Below are 24973 nucleotides of genomic sequence, written 5' to 3'. Positions count from 1 at the left end.
TCCCAAGGAGGGATTGTATTTGGTAGGGGTAAAATCGGTGGCTCGTCGCTCGTCGTATCGTTGATGAGACCCTGGATGTGCGCCCCTGTATTTTTGGTAGCTCATCTCGTTGCGTGCCATTTATGACGATCCTCTATGATGTGTCGTAGCGGAGGTAGCCTCGCAAATCGATAGAGCTCCTCGATTCTGGTGTGCCTGAGCAGACCCGTGATTGATCGCAGGCACTCGCGGTGCAGCGTTTCTAGTTGCGCGTGTTGGGCTTGGGTGAGCCCAAGCAGACCGCCCCGTAGCATGCCTTCGATGTAAGCACTACCTGGGTAAGCGTATGAATCGCCTGTCACCGTACCGCAATGTATCGCCCGGAATGCGATGATAGCTCAATCGGATAGACGCCGTTTTCAGAACGCTAGGGATCAGGTTTCATTCACACGAAGGCACGCGTTTTTTTTTTCCAATTGGGGGTTTTCTGTTTTTGTTTGACAACTTACGGCCGGGTTAAACAACTCCCCTGTTGAAAAACACTTAAACTGATGAAATGGTATGTTGTCCACTTTACGTAGTAACAGCTACATCTGCTAACCATCGCGCATGGCTGAAACTAGAATATACGGGGAATGAATACAACGAATCTGTAGACGACAGCTTACTTAGACCTTCTGTTGATCTGCCATTGAAGTTTCTGTTGAACGTTTCCGCGGAGCCCGTCACCACTCATCAAGCCCCCTGGACAGCCCCTTCTCTTTTACTCGCTATCGCCAGGAGCCTCTTATTAATCTGCTGTTGAACTTTCTTTTAAATATTGTGATTGCACCTCTGACAACTCAAGGAGTCTTCTGTACAGCACCAACAAAAGCTGGTTCCGTTTACTCGCCATCGCCAGGAGGAATCCTCCTTTGGTGTTGCTGTTTTCTTTTCCCGGCTCGCGCTGCATCACTTTCTAACAAAGCCTGGTGTCTACGCTCCCCCGCGCTGCTGATTCGTGCCTCGCACTCGCACCGACTCCGATTTCGACTATATTAGATGCGACTGCATCTCATTCACTCGCCTTGCCCCTGCATCCGGCGTCGGCGTTGTTGTCGGCGACCGCCCCTCCACCATTCTCCTCGCCGCGTGAGCTGCGCTCTGCGCCGCTCACCCCCTCTCCTCTCCGATAGCGAACACTCTCTCGCGAGGGGCATTGGATTGGATTCGAATGGATTGGCTTGGCTTGGCTTGGCTTGGCTTGGATTGGATTCGATGGGATTTGGATTGGATTGGATTAAAGTGGATTGTGTTGAATTGTGTTGCGTCATAGCCGCGGCAGACGCACTGGCGCCGGCGCGTCCCCTCACCGTTATGCGCGCTATAAAACGCGGTGCCTGCGCCGCTCCGCTCCATCGTTCCAGCGCCGTTCCTCCGCTGTCCAACGCTGCAACGTGAACCCCCTATGCGTCGCATCTACACAGGGGTTCCCGCGATGGGAGGTGGGATTTTAAAGACGATAGTCTTTCGTGGGCTACTTAAACGCAGAAATTTTGGTCTGTCTATATGTCTGTCTGTCCGTCTGTCTATCTGTGACTCGATTCATCCACCCGGCCAAAGTAAAACAATGCCTGCGTAATAGTCTTATGTAGTCACAGCTCAATGTGCCCGTCTAAGTCCGGTGTAATGTTCATACTTGTCAATATTGTTGAAGAACAACAAGGCATTACGCATATATGAGACAACAAATTAATAAAGAAGTGATATTTGCAGCGTTCCTTTATAAACAATCGTAAATGTTTGATTTTGGCGAGAATAAATACTTCATCAACAGAAGAAAAAAATATCACTCCGCCGTCGCCTGCCGTCGCCCGCGCCATATAGCTTCTGGCGGCATTTGAAGAAATCAAGTGGCAAGAGTTACGAAAGGTTCCACTAGGTAGGTTCCACGTTCTGCTTGGAACGCACGTGGACTAGGGAAACGCGGTTCTATAAACGTTGAAGTAGGTCGCCTCGATTCACACGCGTCTGCGCCGTACGGCAGCGTTGGCATCGACACACCCGGTTTAGAGCAGTGGAACGCGGGAAATTTAAAATGATTTAAGCAAACCTTTGGCGTCTTTACCTTGGGAGGAGTGCGACGCAAAAGGAACAACATGAGAGGTGAGCGGGAAAGCGAAGGGACTCATTTACTTGGCAAATGTCGATAAAGACTATCGTCTTTTGACGACATTTGCAACAAAAGCAGCAGATACGCGGCCAATTTTTTCTTTAAAAAGCACGATAGTCCTTCATGGGCTTCTTAAACGCCAAAATATTTGTCTGTCTGTCTGTCTGTCTGTCTGTCTGTCTGTCTGTCTGTCTGTCTGTCTGTCCCTCGATTGGGCCACCCAACCAAAAGTTCATAAAATTCTTAAACAAGACGTTTATAAAGTCCTAGCAGTTCTAAACTACAAAGTCTGGTGGCAATGCTCATAATTCTGAATATTGGGAAGGAAAAAGAAAACAGACATATTTGAGACAAAACATCACTACGCGGGCAATAATTTCAGGGTTATTTTAATTAAAAATGCATGGCTGCTTGATTTCTGCAAAATCAAATAAAAGTACGCCTTGAAAAAAAAATTCCCCCGCATTTCCCCGAGGGGGAGAATGTGAAAGTGCGAATGCACGGTTGTCGGCCCGCATGCGGCGCTTGCGCTCGGCCCCCGCAGCCCACCGCCTCGCCGCCTTCTCTTCCATCTCTTCCATCGGGTTTGTAGTATCACGTGTACACCACGCAGTTATCAAGCCGCTATAACGCCGCTGAGTCGCCAACGCACGCCGCTGACGACGTAGTTTGAGTGCGTTAAAGATATAAGGCGCGTTCTGACACCGATATCAGCGTCGCGTCCGTAGCTTATTCGGTAGAGCGTCGGGCTGCGGCCCGCAAAGTCCTCGGATCGAAACCTGGCGCTGGATGCTGTTTCTTTCTTAAATATAGAGGAGCACTGCGGACGCCGCCGACGCCGCGGCCGCCGGCGGTGGATGGTTTGGGGTCGCTTATAAAGAGCATTCGCTCTTAAGAATGTTTTGCCCCAAAAATACGAAAAGCAGTCGCGGCGCTTCTCGGGGCGGCATCTCAAGAAGCGTGGCCTCCGCGATTTGCTGCCGGCGGCGCGCCGTTGCTCCGGCCGTCCCATTCGGCGCGGAATCAAGGGGAGCGGTGTAATTGTGCTAACTCCGACACGCGCCGCGAGGCGGCGCCGTTAGCCTAAGGTTGAAGCGAGGCTCGCCTGGCCGACGCTGCCTGCGCTAAGAGTTGTAAATCAGGCTTCGTTGTCGCGTCTTCGGGATAGAAAACTTGAATATATGGTCAATGTATTTTGACTCGATCCTACCAGTACAAGGTTGTTTAACGTACGTTAATTGTTTAACACCCACGATTGCCTTTGCCCGCAGCTTTAGTGGTCATTTGCTTGAAAGGCGAATGCCGAGAAGGGTTCTGTCATCTCGGGCAGAGTGAATGCCAGCGTGCTGAATTCTTTTTTCGCTGTTACATCATTTTCGCGCGATACCGCTGCGCGAAAATATGCTTTTTTTGCCTTTTAATTTGTTTCCAACGCTCTGGGTATCCGTTGTGTGTGTGTGTGTGTGTGGGTGTGTGTGTGTGTGTGTGTGTGTGTGTGTGTGTGTGCGTGCGTGCGTGCGTGCGTGCGGCGTGCGTGCGTGCGTGCCTGCGCGAAAACAGCGTAATACGGATAAGCTCTCGTATATTGTTTATAGGCAGGCGGCTACGATAGTCAAATAATCTGTTAGGCTTCCACGGGTACGAATCAATCATATTTTTGCGTTTTATTTTATATGCTTAGGGGTTTCAAGTACCTACTGCAATCACGCTACCAAATTATTTGCATTGAGTGAAAAAGTCACGATATTCCGCGATGCCCTTCATATCGCTATCGACTCTACATATGTATTTTTTCGAAAGAGTGTTTCTGAATTTCTAGATTTGCTAATTTGTTGTCATGACATATTAAGGGATTATTTTCTTCGGTGAGCAGTTCAGCTGATCACTAATATCTGTATGCACAACATCGGCTGTAAGCAAGTCGTTCGGGATATTAGTGAATAAACACATCAAGTGGAGAACTATACCAATCGTAACTCGGGTAAAGATTTTTATTACATTACTTAGACCACGTCCATTTATGGTAGACTGGAAGTCTCTCTGTACGTTTCTATATGCAAGCATGCATGCCAATAAACGGCACCAGCACGTTTACCCTGCCTATTGCGCAAGAAATACCGATAGCTATTTGGACAGTATATACTTCAGATGCTGAAGTATACGACGTCTCTGTTAATAGTATCGCGGTAAAAGTTCCGCCAAATGTTTCAAGTAGTGTTGCCATGTCATCTACCTTATCTGTCAAAGACAGCACGTTTAAAGGAGAAAAAAGGAAACGACATAGTGGGTATTTTCGTGTTTACTAATGGTTGGACTTCGGTCGGTTGAATTCCCATAATTTGGTTCTTGCTTGGAACGCACGGAATATGCGTTCCGTGTGTTCCAAACAACATGTACGAGATTTTAGAAACAAAACCGGAAAACGTGTTGTGTTTTGGAAGCATGCGTGACTACAAAAAAGAATACTGCTGTGCAATGAATTCACTTATGCATCACCCCGGGCATATAGTCTACGTCAAAAATTCAAAGCACCAGTAACTACCCTAATGGCACCAGTAACTACTTCTACCTTTCACCTGCATTGGTGTACGGTAACTTTTTTATTAAACGTCACACACAGGCTGCAAAGGCCGAGTTTTCGTCCTCTGCACCCGCCCGCGCCAGGGAAAACGACCTTAGGCTACGGTGGAAAACGGCGAAACAGCCTCTTCGGAATTACGCTCTCTCCGGGCGATTAGAACGGCCGGAGCAACGGCGCGCCGCCGGTAGCCGATCGCGGAGGCCACGCAAGAAGTCCAACAGTTACAAAAGTTTCGAGCAGGTGGCGCGCGAGCAGTGGAAGGTGGCAGAATCGAGTCCACTGCGTTCATTGTGGGAGGAGCCAGACGGGAGTGAAGAGCGCGAGCGCTGGTTGGATACGAGAGAAGAGAGGCATTCACTTGGCAGGGCTGGTAGGAGAATCTAGTCTTACGACGACGTTTACAATGAGGTTTGCAGATGCGGGGCCAGTACCACCGATGATTTTGTACCACCGATGATATGCAGCTGCAACGCGCGGGCTTGAAACACATGTCCAAGGCTTTTACGTTGAAAACTCCGACAAAAAGATGTGAGAATGGGGTAGCCTAATCAAAAGGTCTATTGAGGCACGCGCATACAGTACAAAACAGAAACGTAATGAAGTAACAAATTTACGAAGGTATATCTAATGTTACTTGCCGATGAACTAAAGACACAACAAACAAAAATGTATACAAAATGATGACAAACTGTAAATGAGGGGGCGATATCACCGATGCATATATCCAATCCGAGGGCATCATCTGATTAACTAATAAAAGAAGAAACAAAGGAAAATATGCCGTTTTAGTTGGAGGGAGGAAACGTAATCAAGATTTACGGAAGCGAGGAGTGCAGTGATCGCGCATACGCATTAGTTGAAGTCTTTCAGAATTTCTCCATCGTTTTATAACTTATAAGTTACAACCGCCGTTGAAAAAACTGGCCCCTTATCTGCTTGCGGCTGCAGATGTCGTCGAAATCTTCTGCCGCCCCTGCCACCTAAGTGGGTCTCCTGTATCATCCGTCCGCCTTTCACGCTGTTCCTCTCCTGTCTTGGTCCACCCGTTGGCGGTGGGCTGAATTGTAATTGTCATTTTGCTGGGTTCGCACTGCCTGCGCCTCATCTGTTGGGAATGTTGGAAATCAATCAATCAATCAATCAATCAATCAATCAATCAATCAATCAATCAATCAATCAATCAATCAATCAATCAATCAATCAATCAATCAATCAATCAATCAATCAATCAATCAATTTTGGAAATTTGTATGGGCAGCATTTCTCCACGAAAACCAATCGGATATATCAAAGGGTGGAAAAGTTATTGATCAGCGTATAAAAGCCCTAACGTGCCCCAAAACCTTAATTCACCCCGCTAGGAGGCTGTCAGATTAAACGTCGTAAAATTGGTTTATACATAAGTATGAGTTACCTATGTCAACAAAAACCCTTTCGATATCTCTATGTGCTTGCAATAAATGGAGGAATTCCTGAAAATAAACTTTTTAACACTATTTTAACAGTAGATGCAGGCCCGTGCATTTCGGGTAGGCACTAAAAAAGTGAGCAATGTTCATCTCACAAGGCATAATAGGGGTGTACTTCCTATATTTCAAGCCTCTAGATCCATACGCTTGGCTGTGCGTTGACATCGCCTGCCGGGCTGCTTTCACTCTGTTAGGTCTGTAATTTCGAAAATTCCTCTAATCTTTTATGGCGTTTCAGGTGATGTGTGTTTTGTTTTTATGCATTTGTGTAGTGCGCATTTGTCAGCAAAACCGATTCCATATGTCAATCGGTGGAACACGGATCTGTAACAATATGCAACGTATGTATTCCGAAATCCAGACTCGCCCCGTAAGGGTTCGTTAGTGAGGAACCCTGAAACTACTTTGTAAACATTTTTACCGGCTATTCACATATCCGCAAGAACACCCACCCACACAGACTTGGATATCTCGACAGGCGAGCGAGATAATCATGAATGTGTGAAAAGACAATTTCCCGCTTTGCTTTATTCGGTGTGGAATTTCCCAAAACCCAGTCTTCATTCCATTCTTCGCCATGATATAAATGATCATGATATAAATCATCATAGCGCCACCTGTTTCGCCTGGGCTATGATGATACGGTCGGTCGGCCGGTAACTGCGATTAATTACGATTGTCTCCCCAACTCGCCACAAAAAAACAACGTTACCCTCTCTCGTGTCTCGCAACACCAGGAGATGCGGGCGCGCACTTCCTTCCTGAGGAGGGAGAACGCCCGCCTGCATGACGCCATCGCCGAGGAGCGGGCCAGTTTCCGGCAGGCCGAGAACGCTCTCCGGGCGCGGGATGCCCCAGATTGGGCCGCCGCTGGCGGTACCGGTGGGCGTCCTGGAGCCGCCTCCACCAGTGGCCACGGTGCTGGTGGGGCCTCGGCCTCGCCTTCTGCCGCTGGGCCGCCTGTGGAAAGGGCTTGCCCTGCTGGAGCCTCCGCTCCCCCGCCAGCTGAAGAGGTTAGCCGTAGAAGTGCTCCTGGGAGAACCGACTCCGAAGGAGCCACTCGCAATTGCAACAATTTCGATAAAACATTGCCGGGAATTTTTGTCAATCCAAAGTATGTTTCGTCTTTTGTGCCCTTGACGTCGACCTCATCAAGTTCAGTGGTGGCCCGTCCACCTGGTTTTCCTTTCAAGAACAGTTTGAGCACCTCGGACGTAACGAGGGCCTCGCGTACCCCGACAAATTCAGTTGCCTTAAAACAACTACCGCGATCAATTTTCGTGACTCTACGATACTAATAGGCTGGAGAAGGTGTGCACAAGCTTTCCGTAGATACGTGGCTTTTGTACCGACTAGAAAAGAACGTCCTCTGCCGCTTTGTGATGGAGCTTTCTAAACTATCTGATTCATTTTTATTCAACGAGTACTCAAGTATAGAGGAAAGAAGGGGTCATATCGCCTCACCTCACCGTAATGGCACAATGACGTAGCCGTCTCCTTCTGCAGGGTTCCTCATTGTGGAGGCTGTGTTACCACTAGAGCATTATAACATCGCCCGGAAAATATGTCGTTATGTTTGCTTCAAACATATCCAGGTTCCCAAAACACATCAATGGGGCAAGGGGTGCATAAGCTAGGTCGTAAGCTATCGTAAATAAATTTTCGAGCGGCACAGCTAATACGAACTTGAGCTATAGTCGTTATGCAGCAACATTTTCGGGGGAATAAAATTAAACGTTTATTGGAATCGATTAAATTGAAATCTATTGCTGCTGTCGGGCTGATGCGGTGTTTTTTTTTCTGACCAGCGCACATAAAGTTTCCCTGAACCTACTAGAGTGCAACCCCGCTGGTGAGCGCCCCGGACGTACGACGGATCACCGCGGTCTCGGCAAACTCCCCGTAGAAACAATGCATTAGAAACCCCGATGATATTGCCGCGAACCATACATTGGGTTTGTTTATTTGTGTTTTGCTTTTACCGCCCGGCTGCGCCGGTCTGTGTTATCTCTGCGCCAAGGGAAGCGCGTGTTCCATTCTTTCTTTGTGTGCCGCATGTGTTATCTGTTGTGATAGGGAGAGCATTCCGATCTAACGTGAACAGCCCAGAATAATCTTCTTGGATCTACTATGTTCTCGATGCGAATCGACGTTTCGAGAACCACGCGCGCCAAAAGATAAAAAGCCTGCAGTGCGGACGCCGGGGCATTCGATTCGACGACACTCGCCTGTGCAAGTCACTTTGTTGACCGCTGCTTCGCCGCCTCTGTATTCTTTTAAGTTGTTAGGGGAGCACAAGTTCGCTCCAATAAACGTGTTTCTCATTCAACACCACTGCATCGTCCTTGTCTTCGTGACATCTGGTGGAGGTGCGGGGTACGCACCCTTCATGCCCACTACAACCTCGAAAAGCCGCCAAGCCAGTCCAACAAGAGCCAGCCCCCGCCTGCAAGATTTACCGCCCGAGTTCGGTTTGATGCCAGAAGGGCCCAAGAAAAGGAACGCTGCAACCAACACCATGGTGCAAGAAACAACGTCGCCAATCGTCCTGCAGCAGCCCCGGGAACCGCCATCGTTCCGAGGAGCCCCCGCAGAAGACCCAGAAGAATGGTTGGAGAAACTGGAGCGCGTCCGGAAATTCAACAGGTGGGACGACGCAGAAACGTTCCGGCACGTTTTCTTTTACTTGGAAGATTCGGCTCGCACGTGGTTCGAGAACCACGAGAGCTCCTTGACAAACTGGGCTCAGTTCAAAAGCGAGTTTACTAAGACCTTCACTACCGTCGTGCGGAAAGAAAGAGCCGCCCTTTTGTTGGAAACGCGCACGAAACACCCCAACGAAGGTGTCGTGATCTTCGTTGAGGAGATGAAGCAGCTATTTCGCAGCGCGGACCCCGAAATGACGGAAGAAAAGAAGTTGCGCTTCTTAATGCGCGGAGTGAAGGAGGAACTGTTTGCTGGACTTGTCCGAAATCCGCCCAAAACCGTCACCGAATTCGTGACCGAAGCCAGCACCATTGAGAAAGCCCTCGAAATGCGTGCTAAGCAGTATGACCGCAACTTTGTTGGCGCGGCCAATGCGAACGACTTTGGCAGCACGCGGATCCCGGCCGACAGCCTACGCGAGACTATCCGCGCAATAGTGAGAGAGGAGCTGCGGAAACTTCTCCAAACGCCGCCGCAGCTCCTAGTCGCTTCCCTCACCGACGTGATTAGAGAAGAAGTGCAACAAGCGTTGGGAACTTCTACGCCATCCGAGGTAACCCGAGAGCCACAAGCTATGACATACTCCGCGGCTGTTCGTCGACCCCGCCCTGCTCCAACACGCCGTCAAGAGGCCCCGCCGTACCGCCGCCCACTGTCACCCGCCCGACCCCCGGTAGCCCGAAACCAGACGCCGAGGAAGACGGACGTATGGCGAACTCCCGATAACCGTCCTCTGTGCTACCACTGCGGAGACGCCGACCACATTTGCCGTCGCTGCCCATACAAAAGACTCGGACTGCGTGCTTTCTCCGTCGACGCACCTCGCCCTCTCCCTGGCCAACGACCACGTGAGATCGACGAGTATCTATCTGAAACCAGCCGTGGCCCAGCGCGTTTCAACCGTTCGCCGTCGCCCTACCCCTACCAATCGCCGAACCGCCGTAGCAACGCTGACTTCGCCCGTGGAAGGTCCCCCAGCCCACGCGGGGGAAACTAAAGGCGGCAACTTCTGGAGGGGAAGTTGCTCTACGGCGAAAAACTAGAAACCGTCCAACGACGCAAGGACGCGCTGAAGACAGTGATTCACGACAGGCCCTCATCCCGCCGACCCGACCTAACCCTGACGAGACTCCCGAACACGACGACAGCTACACGGCGCGACGCGTACCCGACCTGACCGGGACGTCCGTTGAGAAGACGACGACAACGACGATGCACAGTGCCCGACCATCAACACGTACAAGCAGAGATACGACGCCCCGACGAACCCGGAACTCGAGGACGACTGCATCTGACGTCAAGGTGTCCATCGACGGCTTTGACGTAGTCGCCCTCGTAGACACGGGAGCTGACTATTCGGTAATGAGCGGACCATTTGCGTCTAAACTGAAGAAAGTTATGACCAGATGGGACGGTCCGCACATACGCACAGCAGGAGGCCACCTCGTGACGCCAAGTGGAACGTGCACATCGCGCGTCACCATAGACGGCACAACGTACCCTGCGGCGTTCGTCGTTCTGCCTAACTGCTCCCGCGACGTGATTCTCGGAATGGACTTTTTGACCGACAACGGCGCAATAATTGATCTGCAGACCAAGTCGATAACATTTTCCTCCAATCACTCCACGACGCCGCAGCCGAACCCCGATCACCGTGCTGCTGTCAGGATCGCCGACGATCACATCACCCTGCCACCCCGCGCAAGCTTGATGATCGCCGTCTACACTCTAATCCGGGTAACCCATAATGTAACTTCTAAACGGAAGTAACCTATAAAATAAAGGTTACAATGGATTCATTTTGATGTTTTCTTTATCCCAGTCCGTTCTAACGGTTACAAGCGTGAGGTTAAAAGCGATTTATAGGTTACAATAATGATTTATAGGTTACATCAACAAAATCTGACATGTAACCTCTACGTTGTAACCTATAAAACGCCCTGTAACCTCTAAGAGATGCTCGTCGCGCCTTCTCTCCCGGCGGCCGTTGATTTCTCCGTTGCATGACGGGATATAGAGAAATGGCGGCGCCGGCAGGCCCGGTGGCCGCGTTTTCGCGCCACTCGAGCCTTTTAACCGCTGTGATACCCCTACGATGAAGCGAGGATTGCTGTAACAAGACTTATTTGTCGGCGTGAGTCGCGGAGGCTGCGGCGAGCCCATTTGTGACTGGCAGCGCTTCACGGACCGTTCTTCTACGACCAGCATCAAGTTCGCATGTTGGACCAATGCCCCGGCGCCAGTGAAAGCGAACTCGGTGAGTATATTCCCGTGACGGTTTCGGTGTTTTCATTGGATGTATCTTTTCGCTGGGGGCTTTTCAATTTGAAATTGCAGCATTCGAGAGGGATCTTCGTTACCTGACTGGTTGCTTCGCTGGACGTTTTCTGTTGTCCGCGACGGCAATTGAATGAAATCACGGGCTTGGGTTCGTTGCGTCAGACTAGAGCGGACGATCGGGAAAGCACAGATAACGGCGCCCGTGACCTGCTTTCTGCTCTGTTTGCGCGCCTTCGTCATGTGTTGAGCGTTTTGTTTACGCTGTTCGCTGCATCGGGCGCACTTGACGAGTTATTGGACCATGTAATAGCCAGGTAGCTCTGTTTGAATAATTGAATTTTTTCCCATTAAAGTCTTATATTATCGCGCTATTCTCTGGGTATTATCATTTTGTTTCAGTCGTCGGAAAATGTTCATTTTTCTCGCTGCATATATTCGGAATGGTGTTCATTTTATTGGTCTTGTAGTAATATATGCGGATAAACACAAGGTGTGTGCTGCAGAAAAGTAGTCCACTAAATGCTGCCCGAAATTTCTAAACTCACTTTTGTCCAGCACGAAAGTTTGCCTTACGGCAGAACAAAAAGTTTTCGCATGTACAACACTCATTTTTTTCATTCTTTTCCTTGAGTGGGTAAATTTGGTGTTAGTCATTTTGAGACAGCGGGCCATTTCCATCATGTTAAGTGGTTTATTATTCTCATTCGCGCAAATCAGTCATTTATTTATTCGCGTGGTATTGCAGGGCAAATGATTGTCTCGCGTGATCCTAGTGTAGTGCAGTAAAGCGACTTTACAGAATGGAGGTATGTATGAGCCAGCATGCAGGCTGCTTGATTGTTTTTTGATGATACAGAAATTGTGACGAATTACACAGAGACAGGTGCAGGTGTAAAAATGAGTTCTGCACCCTCATCGGATCCTGGCTGTTCAAAAAGTGTGGTTGCATCTGGCTACCTATGCTATGACTTATCAGCACTACTGTTTTTTCTTAAAGGCAGTGTTCCTTGAGCTGACAACCAGGACTCCCCTGCGTATGACACAAGTTGAAATGAAGTCTGATTTCAGCGGAAACAACGGTATGAAAATGCAATAACTAAAACACATTCATTCAAATATTCTTTGTAAAGATGGCACCCAGGCCTGCACAGACAAAAGTATGATTCACTTGTAAAAATGCGAGGCCTTTTTTCAAGTGTTATGATGTTATATTTCGTATTTTATTTTGCCTCATGTTTAGTGACTCTGTCTTTCAGTTCGTTACTACATGAATGTTATGAATTCACATAACGATTTCCTCAGTATGGAGCTTTGTAGTTTTTCAGCAACTCTAGCTATTCTATAGGATGCGTGGTTTTGCAGAGCCAACAAGAAGAACTCTTTTTCTAAAATAGCTCTGTAAGAAATCTCCAGTTGTTAGTGTGTGCTTGTGCTGTGTTCTTTTCTTCGTCTTGTCGAGTTTGAGGTGTTCTTTCGTTATGAATGTATACCAACTGCCCAGCTCTAAAGCCTATTACATTTTAACCCAAATAACCCTTCGAGTCATTACAGGTACAGACCTCCTGGGAATGCCACTTGAAGATTGGTGCAAGTTCTAGATGTATCCTCTCCCACAACACATCTGGACGAAGAAAAAATGTAAGTTGGCGATTCCTTTTTACTGATAGCCGAGGAAGAAACCACCGATAAGAACACTTTACTTAAATGAAAAACGTTTCGGCTTCCACGTGGTATCCTTGTTCAAAATGAAACTGCCAGTACAAGGGGGGGGGGGGGGGAGGCGGAGGAGGATGTTTAAGTACAGCCAAAAATGTGACGCAGGTGGCGTCAGCATCGTGAAAGCACGTTTCCTGGGTTTAGTGCGACGTTCGCTCTGTTGCGTGTACGAGTGATTCCACATGAAGGGCGCGGAAACGTTTTTGTTTTCTCTTTTGCAAATGTATGTCAGTTTATCTCGTAGCCCAAAGTTTCTGCCTGTTCTGGGTGAGCATGCAGAACCATTTCGCGAGATAAACTGGAACACGGCACGATTAAAATTCGGGGAGGTTGGCCGGTATGACTATAGTGGCTTCGCGTTGTTCTGAACAATGCGGCCAAATTACTCTGTGTAACGATTATATTAGGAAAGGCCGTAAATCACTCCTCTGGTGTTGCCTTTTATTTCATTCTCTGGTCTCCGTCTTCATTTCCGTGCAATATATTTTTCGTACTTCACATGCCTGTGGTTTGGTGTGAGGGGCTTATGGTTGCACTGGATTTTGTTCTTTTTCTGAAATTTTCTGTAGATGGCTCTTCAAGGTGGGGAAATCCAAGTGACGGCCCCTCACACCCTCACATATATACCTCCATCTGCGGCAGCAGGGAACAAGCAGGGAAATCTTCAACGTGCCCTGATTTTGTGCCTGCTTGTGTGCTACGTAAATTGTGAAGCTTATCTCTGAATTTTTCCAAGCGCCTTTTTTCATGCAGGAAACTATAGATACCATTTAAAGTTTGTCCAAAAGACAGATTGCAATCGGCCTAGAAACTTGTTAGTGCTGCATAAAAAACGATAACTTGGCGTGGGAATCACAACTCAGGTGGAACTGCAAACAGGAACCTAAGAGGGAAGTGTAAAGGTGGATTCGTAAAGACGAGTGAATTCCAAGTGTAATATTAGACTGAGTGAAACGGAGAATGTAGGGAACATAGCCATAAACACTGCTTTGTATGAAAAAGTGAATTTGTAATAAATGTTCTTTCTACTTTCCCACATTCTGCGTTTTTTCTGTGGGGAACCACGACAACAACGCTGTACTGGAAAAGTGCACCCCTGAGAACCATCTTATCAATGTACCTCAAACTCGAATTCGTCTGAAATTGTTCAATGGCAGTATCCAAACAATTCGGAATGCTTTGCATACATCCGTGCAAATATTGAGGTAAAGAATTTGTATATTTGGCCATGTTTGTGAACCTGTTCACGCAACATTTATTAAATAGGTTTAATAAGGATATATGAACAAACCGATTTTTACCTGGAAGTCTAAAGCAATATAGGAAACACCAATTCGCCCAGGAATCCGCACTCGTCTAATACTCATTAAGGAACGATAATAACGTTGGGGTGGTTCGCAGCGTTGCTTTTAATTAAATAGCCCACAGGTGTTTCATAATAATAAATGTGAATGTTCAAAACTACCGATGCCAAACTTCCGGAAATGTGCTCCTGTTAAATGCGCAAATATGTGTGCATGTACTGCAATTCTCTTTTGATAATCATGGCCTTGGTTGTCAGACAATAAATTTTGGCTTAAGGCTATGTTATCATAACTTTGGCGTCCTTTTGAAGTATGCTATCAAGTGCATGTTTCCACTCAAGCTTGGTTTCACTAAAGCCTAATGTTGTTTAACTAAAGCTCAATTTAGCAAAAGACCTATCATGCATGTTTGATACTGGTTTCTTAAACGCCACAAAGCTGATGCAAACATCAAATTTAGTTATGCCTGTTTATAAGACTTAAGCGTCGCCAATACTCACGAAGATTTTTGGGTGACAACCTGGGTAACAATTATCGAACAGGTACTGCAATGCATATATATTAAGAGAACATTTTCAAGCTTTTTGGCACTGCTGTTTTAGGAATTATAAAAGTAACTTCTCTTTTAGCCCCAGCCGTGTGGCCGGCAGTTTATTCAAGGGACGAAGAATAGACACCCGACGCAAAAGTTTAGACGGCGCAATGGACAGCATGGTCGCACATATCTTCCACTAACGCAATGTTTGTTCACCACGCGGGAAAGGCGCCTTCGGAGTGTCGCCACAGCGGCGCCGGCGAAAGCGCCCCTGGCGCGCAACATCACACCTTCCAATTTGTGTGGCCTTGGACGGCGGTAGATGTAACTTATATAAAGGTATACATGCTGAAAGCTGCAAAGTAACCCATAACTGCGTAACCCTTACGTGTATACGTATATAAAGGTTACGAAGATATAGGTTACATTTGTACCTTATAAATTATAGGTTACAAAAATTCGAAAATGTATACCTCTATTAAGGGTTACCCAGCTTAGAGTGTACTGTGAGGATGCTGCTTCTGACATCGACGCTATCTTAGAGAGTGATCGAAGGTTGCTTCTCGACCGCGGTGTCTCCGTCGCAAGAGGCATTGCGCACTTTAAGCAACGCCAATCTCACGTTTTGGTCACTAATTTCACCGAAGAGTACCAGCATTTAAACAAGGGAGCTGCAATTGCGTTCCTCGAAGAAACGCAAGAAGCAAGTGATGTGATCGCAGTCGCCGACTTTGAACGCACACCCGTAGAAACATTCAAGCTCCCGCAGCCATTCGACGTGAATCCGGCGCTACCGCAAGAACAACGGAAAAAATTATTGGCTTTGCTGCGTCGCTATAGCGAATGTTTTTCGTCGAGCGCAAAACTACGTCAGACCCCTCTAGCGAAGCACCGAATAATAACCGAAGATGGAGCCCGACCTACCCGACAGTCACCGTACCGCGTCTCTTCACACGAACGGGAAGCCATCCGGACTCAAGTCGACGACATGCTGAGCGATGACATTATACAGCCATCGAAAAGCCCCTGGGCTGCGCCCGTCGTACTCGTAAAGAAAAAAGACGGCACATTAAGGTTTTGCGTTGACTACCGGCGACTGAACAAAATCACGAAAAAGGACGTGTACCCCCTCCCCCGAATCGACGACGCCCTCGACCACCTCTGCCACGCGAAGTACTTCTCATCGATGGACCTGAAGACCGGCTACTGGCAAATTGAAGTGGACGAGAGAGACCGAGAGAAGACTGCATTTATAACCCCAGACGGCCTATACGAGTTCAAGGTGATGCCGTTTGGGCTGTGCACAGCACCAGCGACGTTTCAAAGAGTCATGGACACTGTGCTAGCTGGCCTTAAGTGGCACACCTGCCTCGTATACCTCGACGACGTAGTGGTATTCGCCCGGACTTTCGACGAACACCTTGCAAGGTTGGAGTCTGTACTCGAGGCCATTCGTACGTCGGGGTTGACGCTGAAGCCTGAAAAGTGCCGTTTCGCATACGGGGAACTCAAGTTCTTGGGCCACGTCGTCAACGCCGCGGGAGTCCTACCTGACCCGGCAAAAACTTCAGCCATTGCGAACTTCCCAAGGCCGAAAGACAAGAAGGGCGTGCGGAGATTTCTCGGGCTGTGCGCATACTACCGGCGCTTCGTCGCAAACTTCGCACGCATTGCAGAGCCACTCACGCGCTTGACGAAAGATAGCACCCCTTTCAGCTGGGAAAACGACCAAGAAAAAGCATTCGGCGAGCTGCAAAAACGCCTGCAAAGCCCGCCCGTGCTCGCTCATTTCGACGGAAATGCCGAAACGGAAATGCATACGGACGCCAGTGATATAGGCTTGGGTGCCGTCCTTGTCCAAAAGCAAAGCGGCTGCGAAAGGGTAATCGCCTATGCTAGCCGTGGTCTGTCGAAGGAGGAGAAAAACTATTCTGCCTCTGAGAAAGAGTGCCTGGCTATTATATGGGCGATTTCAAAATTTCGCCCATACGTGTATGGAAGGCCATTCAAGGTTGTAACAGACCACCATGCGCTGTGTTGGCTCGCCAATTTGAAGGACCCCTCTGGCCGTCTTGGGCGGTGGAGCAATTGCGCCTGCAGGAGTTCGACGTTACAGTCGTTTATAAATCCGGCAGGAAACACTCCGACGCCGACTGCCTGTCCCGCGCCCCCGTCGACCCACCACCACAAGACTCTGATGAAGACAGCGCGTTCTTCGGGATCTTGACGGAAAGCGACCTAGCCGCCCAGCAGCGTGCCGACCCCGACTTACGCGTCATAATCGAGTACCTCGAGGGATGCAACGTTGCCGTTCCTAGGACCTTCAAACGCAGCTTACCAGCATTCAGCCTGAGAAACTCCGTCCTCGTGAAGAAGAATTTCAGCCCCGGAACAAGAGCGAATTACCTTCTCGTCATCCCCGCGGACCTTCGTGACGAAATTTTGGAAGCGTGCCACGACGACCCGTCTTCCGGACATCTCGGCACAGCCCGCACTATTGGAAAAATCAAGGCGAGGTACTACTGGCCCGGCCTTACCTCTGACGTCACACACTACGTCCGGAGCTGCCGTGACTGCCAGCGACGAAAAATGCCGCCGACAAGACCCGCCGGACTTCTGCAACCGATCGCCGTCCCATCGAGACCATTTCAACAGATTGGAATGGACCTTTTAGGCCCGTTCCCTACGTCACGATCACAGAACAAGTGGATTGTCGTAGCGACAGACTACATGACACGCTACGCAGAGACCGCCGCTCTTCCGAGGGGGACTGCACAAGAAGTGGCGAAGTTCTTTATAAGCCAAGTTGTGCTGCGACATGGAGCCCCGGAAGTCCTAATCACAGACCGCGGAACGGCATTTACTGCGGAGCTGATGCAAGGAGTATTACGCTACAGCAACACGGATCACCGAAGAACGACGGCGTACCACCCCCAAACGAACGGACTAACAGAACGTCTGAACAAGACAATCGCAGATATGCTGTCAATGTACGTTGACGTTGAACATAAGACTTGGGACGAAGTGCTCCCGTATGTCACGTTTGCGTACAACACGGCTATCCAGGAGACGACACAGCTGACGCCGTTCGAGCTTGTCTACGGTAGAAGGCCGACTACGATGCTCGACGCCATGCTTCCGCACGTAGAAGACGACGACCTCAACGCCGACGTCCACGGATATCTTCAACGTGCGGAGGAGGCCCGCCAGCTCGCTCGAGTTCGTATAACGGACCAGCAGCTGGTGGATGCGGGCCGCTACAACCTCCGACGCCGAGACGCCGAGTACCAACCAGGGGATCGTGTGTGGGTTAGGACTCCCATCCGACGACGAGGACTGAGTGAGAAGCTCCTGCGACGGTATTTCGGACCCTACCAGATTTTACGACGTGTTGGCCATGTTGGCCAACTTACCTACGAAGTGATCCCCGATGGTGACTCCGGCACATCACGACGACGCACGCGGCCTGAAGTCGTCCACGTGGTTCGCTTAAAACCTTTCTACGGACGATGACGAACTTTTATTTCCATTTGTTCGGACTGTCGCTTATATTAGCATCGGGTCGATGCACTCTTAGAGGGGGGGGTAATGCCGCGAACCATACATTGGGTTTGTTTATTTGTGTTTTGCTTTTACCGCCCGGCTGCGCCGGTCTGTGTTATCTCTGCGCCAAGGGAAGCGCGTGTTTCATTCTTTCTTTGTGTGCCGCATGTGTTATCTGTTGTGATAGGGAGAGCATTCCGATCTAACGTGAACAGCCCAGAATAATCTTCTTGGATCTACTATGTTCTCGATGCGAATCGACGTTTCGAGAACCACGCGCGCCAAAAGATAAAAAGCCTGCAGTGCGGACGCCGGGGCATTCGATTCGACGACACTCGCCTGTGCAAGTCACTTTGTTGACTGCTGCTTCGCCGCCTCTGTATTCTTTTGAGTTGTTAGGGGAGCACAAGTTCGCTCCAATAAACGTGTTTCTCATTCAACACCACTGCATCGTCCTTGTCTTCGTGACAATATGATGGTGGGGTGCAGGCGGTCCGCTTCATACGACGGACTTTGGCCTGGATAAACGGCGTTTCCCCCATATTTTACGCTGCTTCACCGCCTTCTCCCGACGTTTATTCTTAACCCCCATTTGACGCTGCTTGATCTGAAAAGGTCCGCATGTAGGCGGCACGACTTGCTGAACAGACGGAAGAGCAGGCGGTGTTGGATAGGGGAAGGCCGACCCGAGCGGAGCTTCGTCGCCTCCGACATACGTTTGGTAGCGTGGTGAAGCGAACGGACAGCCACTGTTGCAACCGTGAAGAAGTCCAGAAGGCGCAGGCAAAACGTAACTGTTTACTCCATAGCGAGAGATTGCCGAAGACAGACAAGAACAATGCCCCGACGGGCGAGGTTACGGTAGGAGTACTCGAGCAGAGTGACAGCATTGATTCACGGCTCAAACAGGAATGAACTACAGCTCTTGGGGGGCCTTATTTATACCCACAGCGCCAACGGTCGAAACAAGCGTTCCCTCTAGATTGTGCACCCGACACTAACGGCACAGACATACACAACACTCTTTCCAGAGTTCGTGAGCAGTCGGTAGCAGCGGCGCACGCTGAGTCCGAGAGAGGGGAGAGAGGAGGTCTCCGCAGCAGGCGCGGGGCTTCCGTGTCCTTGGGCTAGTCTCAGCGTGTTGCGTCGGCACGCTACCGAAGTTTGATCACGCCGATAACGAGGCGCACCGATCTAGGCATGTAGAGACGCTTTCGAATTGTAGGCTGCAAGCGTGAGTCACCCACGGGGGGGGGGGGGCTGCTTGTAAGGCGCACCTAGTGCAGGCTTCGCCGCACAGCCGAGGAGTGTTGAAACAAAGCCCAGCGGCGGGCTCATACGTAACAGTGGGTACTCGTGAGCAGAGTTAACCTTTCGAAGGCCCCACGTGGCAGCAGTACGCCAACGCGCCAACCGCGAGGAGTCTTATGGCGTATTCGGTTGGCCGCTCCGCTCCTCTGGCTCGGAGTCGCCGGATGCCAAGGCGGCTAGCAATCAGAGCGCCAGAGGCAGCGTACCAACCGAATGCATCGGCGATCTCGGAGCAGCGCGCCTGTAGCGCCGCCGTGCAGCCAGCGCGGGAAGCCGCCGGGCAAACCCACGGCCGGGCTGGAGGAGCGGCAGGTGCGCATGCGCGCTCGCCGCTCCTCCAGTCCGGCCGTGGCAAACCGTGGCATTTTCTGTCACGTGACCCGTCCTCCCGGCCAGATCGCGCCAAGCTCTCACTTCGAAGTCAGAGCGGTCGGGAGCGCTCCGAGTCGGAGGCTGACGCTCCGAAATAACCAACCGAAGGCAGTTCGAGCGCTCGAATTCTACCAACCGAAGGCGCGGCCGCTTTTCAGAGCACTCCAGAGCGCTCGTAAACGCCCAACCGAATACGCCATTAGTTAAGGGTTCAGGTGGCTGGAAGACCGTGAATTTGAAGCTTCCATCGAGCCGCCGACGAATACGAAAACACTACGACGCAACCCAAAGGCGATGACTGAACGCCCCTTTCCGCGCCCGCTAGATCTAAGTTTCTTCCTTTCACGACGCTCTCTTCCCTCTCTCTGCTCTCTGCTTATCAGTGTCTTTCAAAGCGGCGTTGTCACTCCGCTTCTTTCTTTGCATGGGTGCCCACAATCATGCATATCCGCCGCAATGGTGGAGACACGTATAGCACTTTGACCCAGTAGCGATGGCACGGGCCCGTTCAAAAGGTGTCCCCACCCATGTACGCGAATTCAGTTTTTTTTCCATCTGTGCCTCGTACTATCGTCCGTTTCGCTTAGCCTTGGGAGTTTTACACTCGCCTTTCCTCTCTCAGTTTGTCCGACCACGTCGGCCTTATGTCGCTCGCACAAGGCATAGGGCTGGTGGGCCGCAATGCACGGGTGTCGCGTTTCGCACTGCGCTTGGCTGGCGGACGAGCTCGGACGCCGTGGAGGAGAGGAGAGGGAAACATAGGTGTTTCTTTTTCTAACTAGGGATTTCAAATAAGGTTCGCCAATCACATGACAACGCCCTAAACGTAGTTTTTTAAAAAGGTTCTTAGCCAACCTATCGCGTCAGACCGACTACTGGGCCGGCATTTACCGGCACCCCGGTAGTACGACACCCTGGTCATACGACGCTTTCTCGCGGTCCCTTGAAAGTCGTATTATCGGGGTTCCACTGTATTCCTAAATTGCCTACCGCTAATTTTCCCACACAACTTATAGGAAGTCAATTAATAAAAGCGCAGCTTGACATGACTAAGTGAAAGAAAAATCCGGCAGTCCAGTGTACGCAGAAAGCTCCTTAGGCTCAGCCACATGCGCATGCTCGGAAAAACCAATTCGGAGAGCAGCTAGAAGTACGAGTAGAGAGATTGTCTCGGTTTATAGATGACGTAGCGACATTCTCGCATATACGGTCACCGGTAAGAGAAAACTGCGCGTCGGACGAAGCAAGAAATTATGGCTGTGGCTTAGCTCAGATAAGCTTGGATATGCAAAGCAAAGCTTGGCTTAGTCTGGTTTCGCTTGGTTAATGTTCGATATAGCGGTGTTGCCGAGAGAGAGAGAGAGAGAGAGACAAACCGTTTTTATTGAGCTAAGTTTAGGTGGGGTGGTTCCTCATTTGAGGTAACCATGTGTCGTCCCTGCTCGACTGGCCCTCTCGACCAGCAGTAGTTCATCTTGAGGCACGGAGCTCCCACTGCTCTGGGGTAGGGGAAGGAAAATGGGCTGGCAGGTCTGGGTTCTTGACATATTCCCATATTATGTGCCGTAGAGTGCCTGGTCTAGTACAGAATTGACGTTGTGCGTCGAATTGTGTAGGAAATAATAGATGCATCCTTGCTGGATGTGGAAACGTATTTGTCTGTATTAGTCTGAGTGTGGTTTCTCGGTTCCTTTGGAGCTCTGGGTGTGGTGCCGGGAATGTTGTTCTACTGAGCCTGTAGTGTTGGGTAATTTCGGGGAAGGTTCTGAGTGGCGCGGGTTCCGGTGTCTCCTCCGCGGCCTGGTGGGCGAGATCTCGGGCCATGAGATAGGCGTGTTCAAGGCCTCTCATGAAGGAGTGGGCCGGTGTTTACACAATTGCGACCTTCCTGTCCGGCGTCTCGCTTTTCAGGATGCGTAGCATCACGGGTGACACCCATCCCGTCATGAAGCTGCGGCATGCCTCTTGTGAGTCTGTGACAACGTTCGTGGTGTTGGTTTGCGTGATCCAACCATGCTTCAGAGCTGTTCGGTGCCGTGAAACGCTCACAGAAGGAGGGCCGGCCTCGCTTTCATCCACAGCGAACACGGCGTTCCTCTTTGCCTGGTGCAAGACGAGTCACTTAGCTCGAGGCGACCCAGCGCCGCAAGCGTTAGAGGCGGCGGGGTTGGTCGGCTGCCGATCAACTGAGCGCCCGCAACCGCGGCGACCGCCGCGTGTACTTGAGCAGAACAACTGAAAACGAGGCCTTGTGCGCAGAACCGAAAGAGGGCCCGGCGAATCACAGGATGCGCTTCGATAGGTGTGTCGCCGGGGGTGCGTCTGCGGTGAAAAGGTGAACTTCAGCATTCGCGGCGAAAGCGCTGAACGAAAGTAGTGAAACTTTGGTTTAAAAGAGTCTCTCAAAGCAGAGCGCACGCAGAGCGAGCTACTGCGTGAAGCGCGGCTCAAGCGACAAGGCGGGCGGCGCGGTGTGGTGCGGGCGTAGCAGCGTCAACGTGGACGCGTTAATCACTGCCGCCCATTAAAGCTTCACTAGTTAAGCGCTTGTACGGAGTTCATGGACGCATTTGTTGAATTGGATTTCATGAGTGCTTGCTGGATAATGATCACAGCCGGCAAGAGAAGTCGCGCGCGGTCTTGTTCAGGACATTTCATCCAAGCTGCGCGCGTGTGTGATTTTGCGAGAGATGGAACAGGCACGCACACTCGCATTTTTGCTTTCTTCTCCTTTTTAAACAGTTCGCACACCGGTTCATAGGTCCAAAGTGAGCTCCGTGTTCGCCTAGCGTCCCTACTTTGCGCAAAAAGGAATTGTGAATGTTTCGCGAATGACGCGCTATATGCAGCGGTGGCAGTTTTTTTTTCCCACGTAATGCATTACGCCCAGCACGGTGCCGTAGTTCTGCCTACAATTGGTTCGAAACCGGAAACTAAATCACAACGGTAGTAAGCATAAAGCAAACCTAGCATCCCACAATGAGCACAGAATTTGAAGGAATTGTGCCAGCGGATTAGACGCTGGATTTATGTGCACTCTGACGCCCCTCTTCGTGTCTGAAACATTCACCAACTTGTAAGCGATACGGAATGTCGGCCAGGTATCATTGCACATTGGTGGAAGATGTCTGGTCGGACGGATAAATTGAACGCGAAAAACAATACGTGTTATTCTCTTGTGCGGACGATGTCAATGTTCATAACTGAGGTAAATATGACTCCCCAAGGAAGACAAAAACACTACGGCACACATGTAGTCCCTTGATCTTCCTGAATTTTGTAGCGGCTGAACATCTCCGTCGCGTGACGCGTGTCCATGCACGACCTACGTTTCTGTCGCCGCTTTTCTGACTCTCCTGGTAATAAAAGAGCGCATGCTCCCGTTCTGCAGCAGTAGCGGGGAACGTGAAACATTTTACGGCCATTTAAACAGGAAAGTCCCCTTTTAAATTCCAATGACCATATTCTGAGCCTGTCCTTCACTCGATGTCTTTCATTGACACGGATGAACGGAGGATACCGTAGAGCCTTTACATGGGAAAACCGCTTTAAAGGATCGGCTCCACTGGAGGCTCGAGTGGAGCAGGAATTCGGAACACGGGTCTTCGTGTTTTCATGCTGACTAAACGAGAGAGCGCGCCTGTCCGTGTGTAAAGCTAAATCTGTTGTACTTTCCCCGCACAAAAAAAAATGTTGTACTAATAAAGAGAACCCTTAAATAGAGAAAGAAATAGGTTGCTTAGGAGTACTGAGAGGGGAATACGGGACTGCCCGATTGAATCAGGCTTGTGATCTACCGTTTGGTTCTCTCGGGCGGGATAAAAGAGGCTTGTTTCTGTCGCGTTGGCGGGCATCATATGTGGCTCCCTGTGGCTGTGGCTCCCGGCGGCCGCCGCCCCCAGGCGCGAGTCCAACGTTGTACTATACTGAACCACATGCTCAACGTACGCACTCATACCAGACGAGCCTGGACCATGCCACGTGGGCTGTTCCGAAACGTTAGCTTGATTGCGCGTTGAGGAGGGAATTCTTAGTCCTGCTATGCGGCCCCTTACTGGCCGACTGCAACCGCCCCACCCTACACCATCTGCAGAGAAGTTGCACAGGCTCGGAAAGCGACGTGGTCACACTGACCCACCTTTGCGGCGGCACGGATAATGTAAGAGTTAGGCCAATCTCGGGTAGGGTCTTAAACAGAAGAAGTTCACCAAATTTCTGAACCCCTCGGCGATGCCATGCGCTTGCTCTGCGAGTACACGTCGCCTCACAGTGAATGCGTGTCATTTGGAGAAGCGCGTTGGAGGAAAGTCTTCAAATATCTCGCGTTGCGTCTAGCACTGGCAAATCCCACAACCTAGTAGTTATGCAATGCAGTTGAAGGTTCACCGAGTCAAATACGAGAATTTCTTGATAACGATGGCGATATATTTCCGTAACTGCCTTCATCTCTGTCAATATTAAATATTGACTGGATTAGCCCTTCCTCACTGTTTGCCATGTGGCCATCATCAAAAGTGGACCCACTACCACTACCGCTTGCTTATGTCCACAAACCTTGTTAGTCGGCGCAAGTTTTCCAAGATTTCTGCCCTGTCATCTGTTCAAGTGTATCCCCGATTTGAAGCACGCGGCATCTCACGCCTCTCTGACTTCGCATACTGCGGTGGCAGGTCCGGAAATGAACTTATGCACGTCTCATTTTCACAGGCTGAACACGAGGGGCCCCTAAACATCATGGACTTCCTGGAGGCGGGCCCTTCGGACTGAGCAGCGTCGGAACAAGCAAAAACAACGCGGTCGTGTGTGAACCTCTGTGTTTGTCTCTACTTGATTTGTCCAAGAAAAAAAAAACATGGCCATGTGCAAACCTCTGTGTTTGTGTCTTTACTTGTTCTGAGTTTCCGTTTTTTCCCTTAATATGCGGAAGCCGCTTATCTGCCTAGTATTACATACCGATATTTCTCAGCAGCATTCAAAACGAGCCCTTTTTCAAACTACAACGTAACCTGGTTCGCTTTAGGAAGA

At 50.0% G+C, this 24973-nt stretch overlaps 1 protein-coding gene and 1 long non-coding RNA gene across 2 annotated transcripts in view; both read left to right on the top strand.

Annotated features, from left to right (window-relative positions):
- Positions 1 to 24727, top strand: part of LOC144165074 (uncharacterized) — a 35547-nt gene extending 10820 nt beyond the window's left edge. Inside the window, exons 3-4 of the mRNA XM_077695217.1 lie at positions 6919 to 7194; positions 24656 to 24727. Of these exons, the coding sequence (XP_077551343.1) occupies positions 6919 to 7194; positions 24656 to 24715 (336 nt within the window). The 3' untranslated portion in view covers positions 24716 to 24727. The remainder of the gene's footprint in view (positions 1 to 6918; positions 7195 to 24655) is intronic.
- Positions 10736 to 13947, top strand: LOC144165066 (uncharacterized). Its single transcript, XR_013321333.1, has 4 exons — positions 10736 to 11144; positions 12165 to 12246; positions 12719 to 12805; positions 13453 to 13947. It is a non-coding gene; the product is annotated as an uncharacterized LOC144165066 (long non-coding RNA).
- Positions 24728 to 24973: the final 246 nt, after the last annotated feature.

This window comes from Haemaphysalis longicornis, unplaced genomic scaffold, assembly GCF_048455015.1.
Source record: "Haemaphysalis longicornis isolate Haplotype H1 unplaced genomic scaffold, Haemaphysalis longicornis Haplotype H1 scaffold_1, whole genome shotgun sequence".
In the NCBI taxonomy this organism is placed as follows: Eukaryota; Metazoa; Arthropoda; class Arachnida; order Ixodida; family Ixodidae; genus Haemaphysalis; species Haemaphysalis longicornis.
This window is presented reverse-complemented; position numbering and strand designations above follow the sequence as displayed.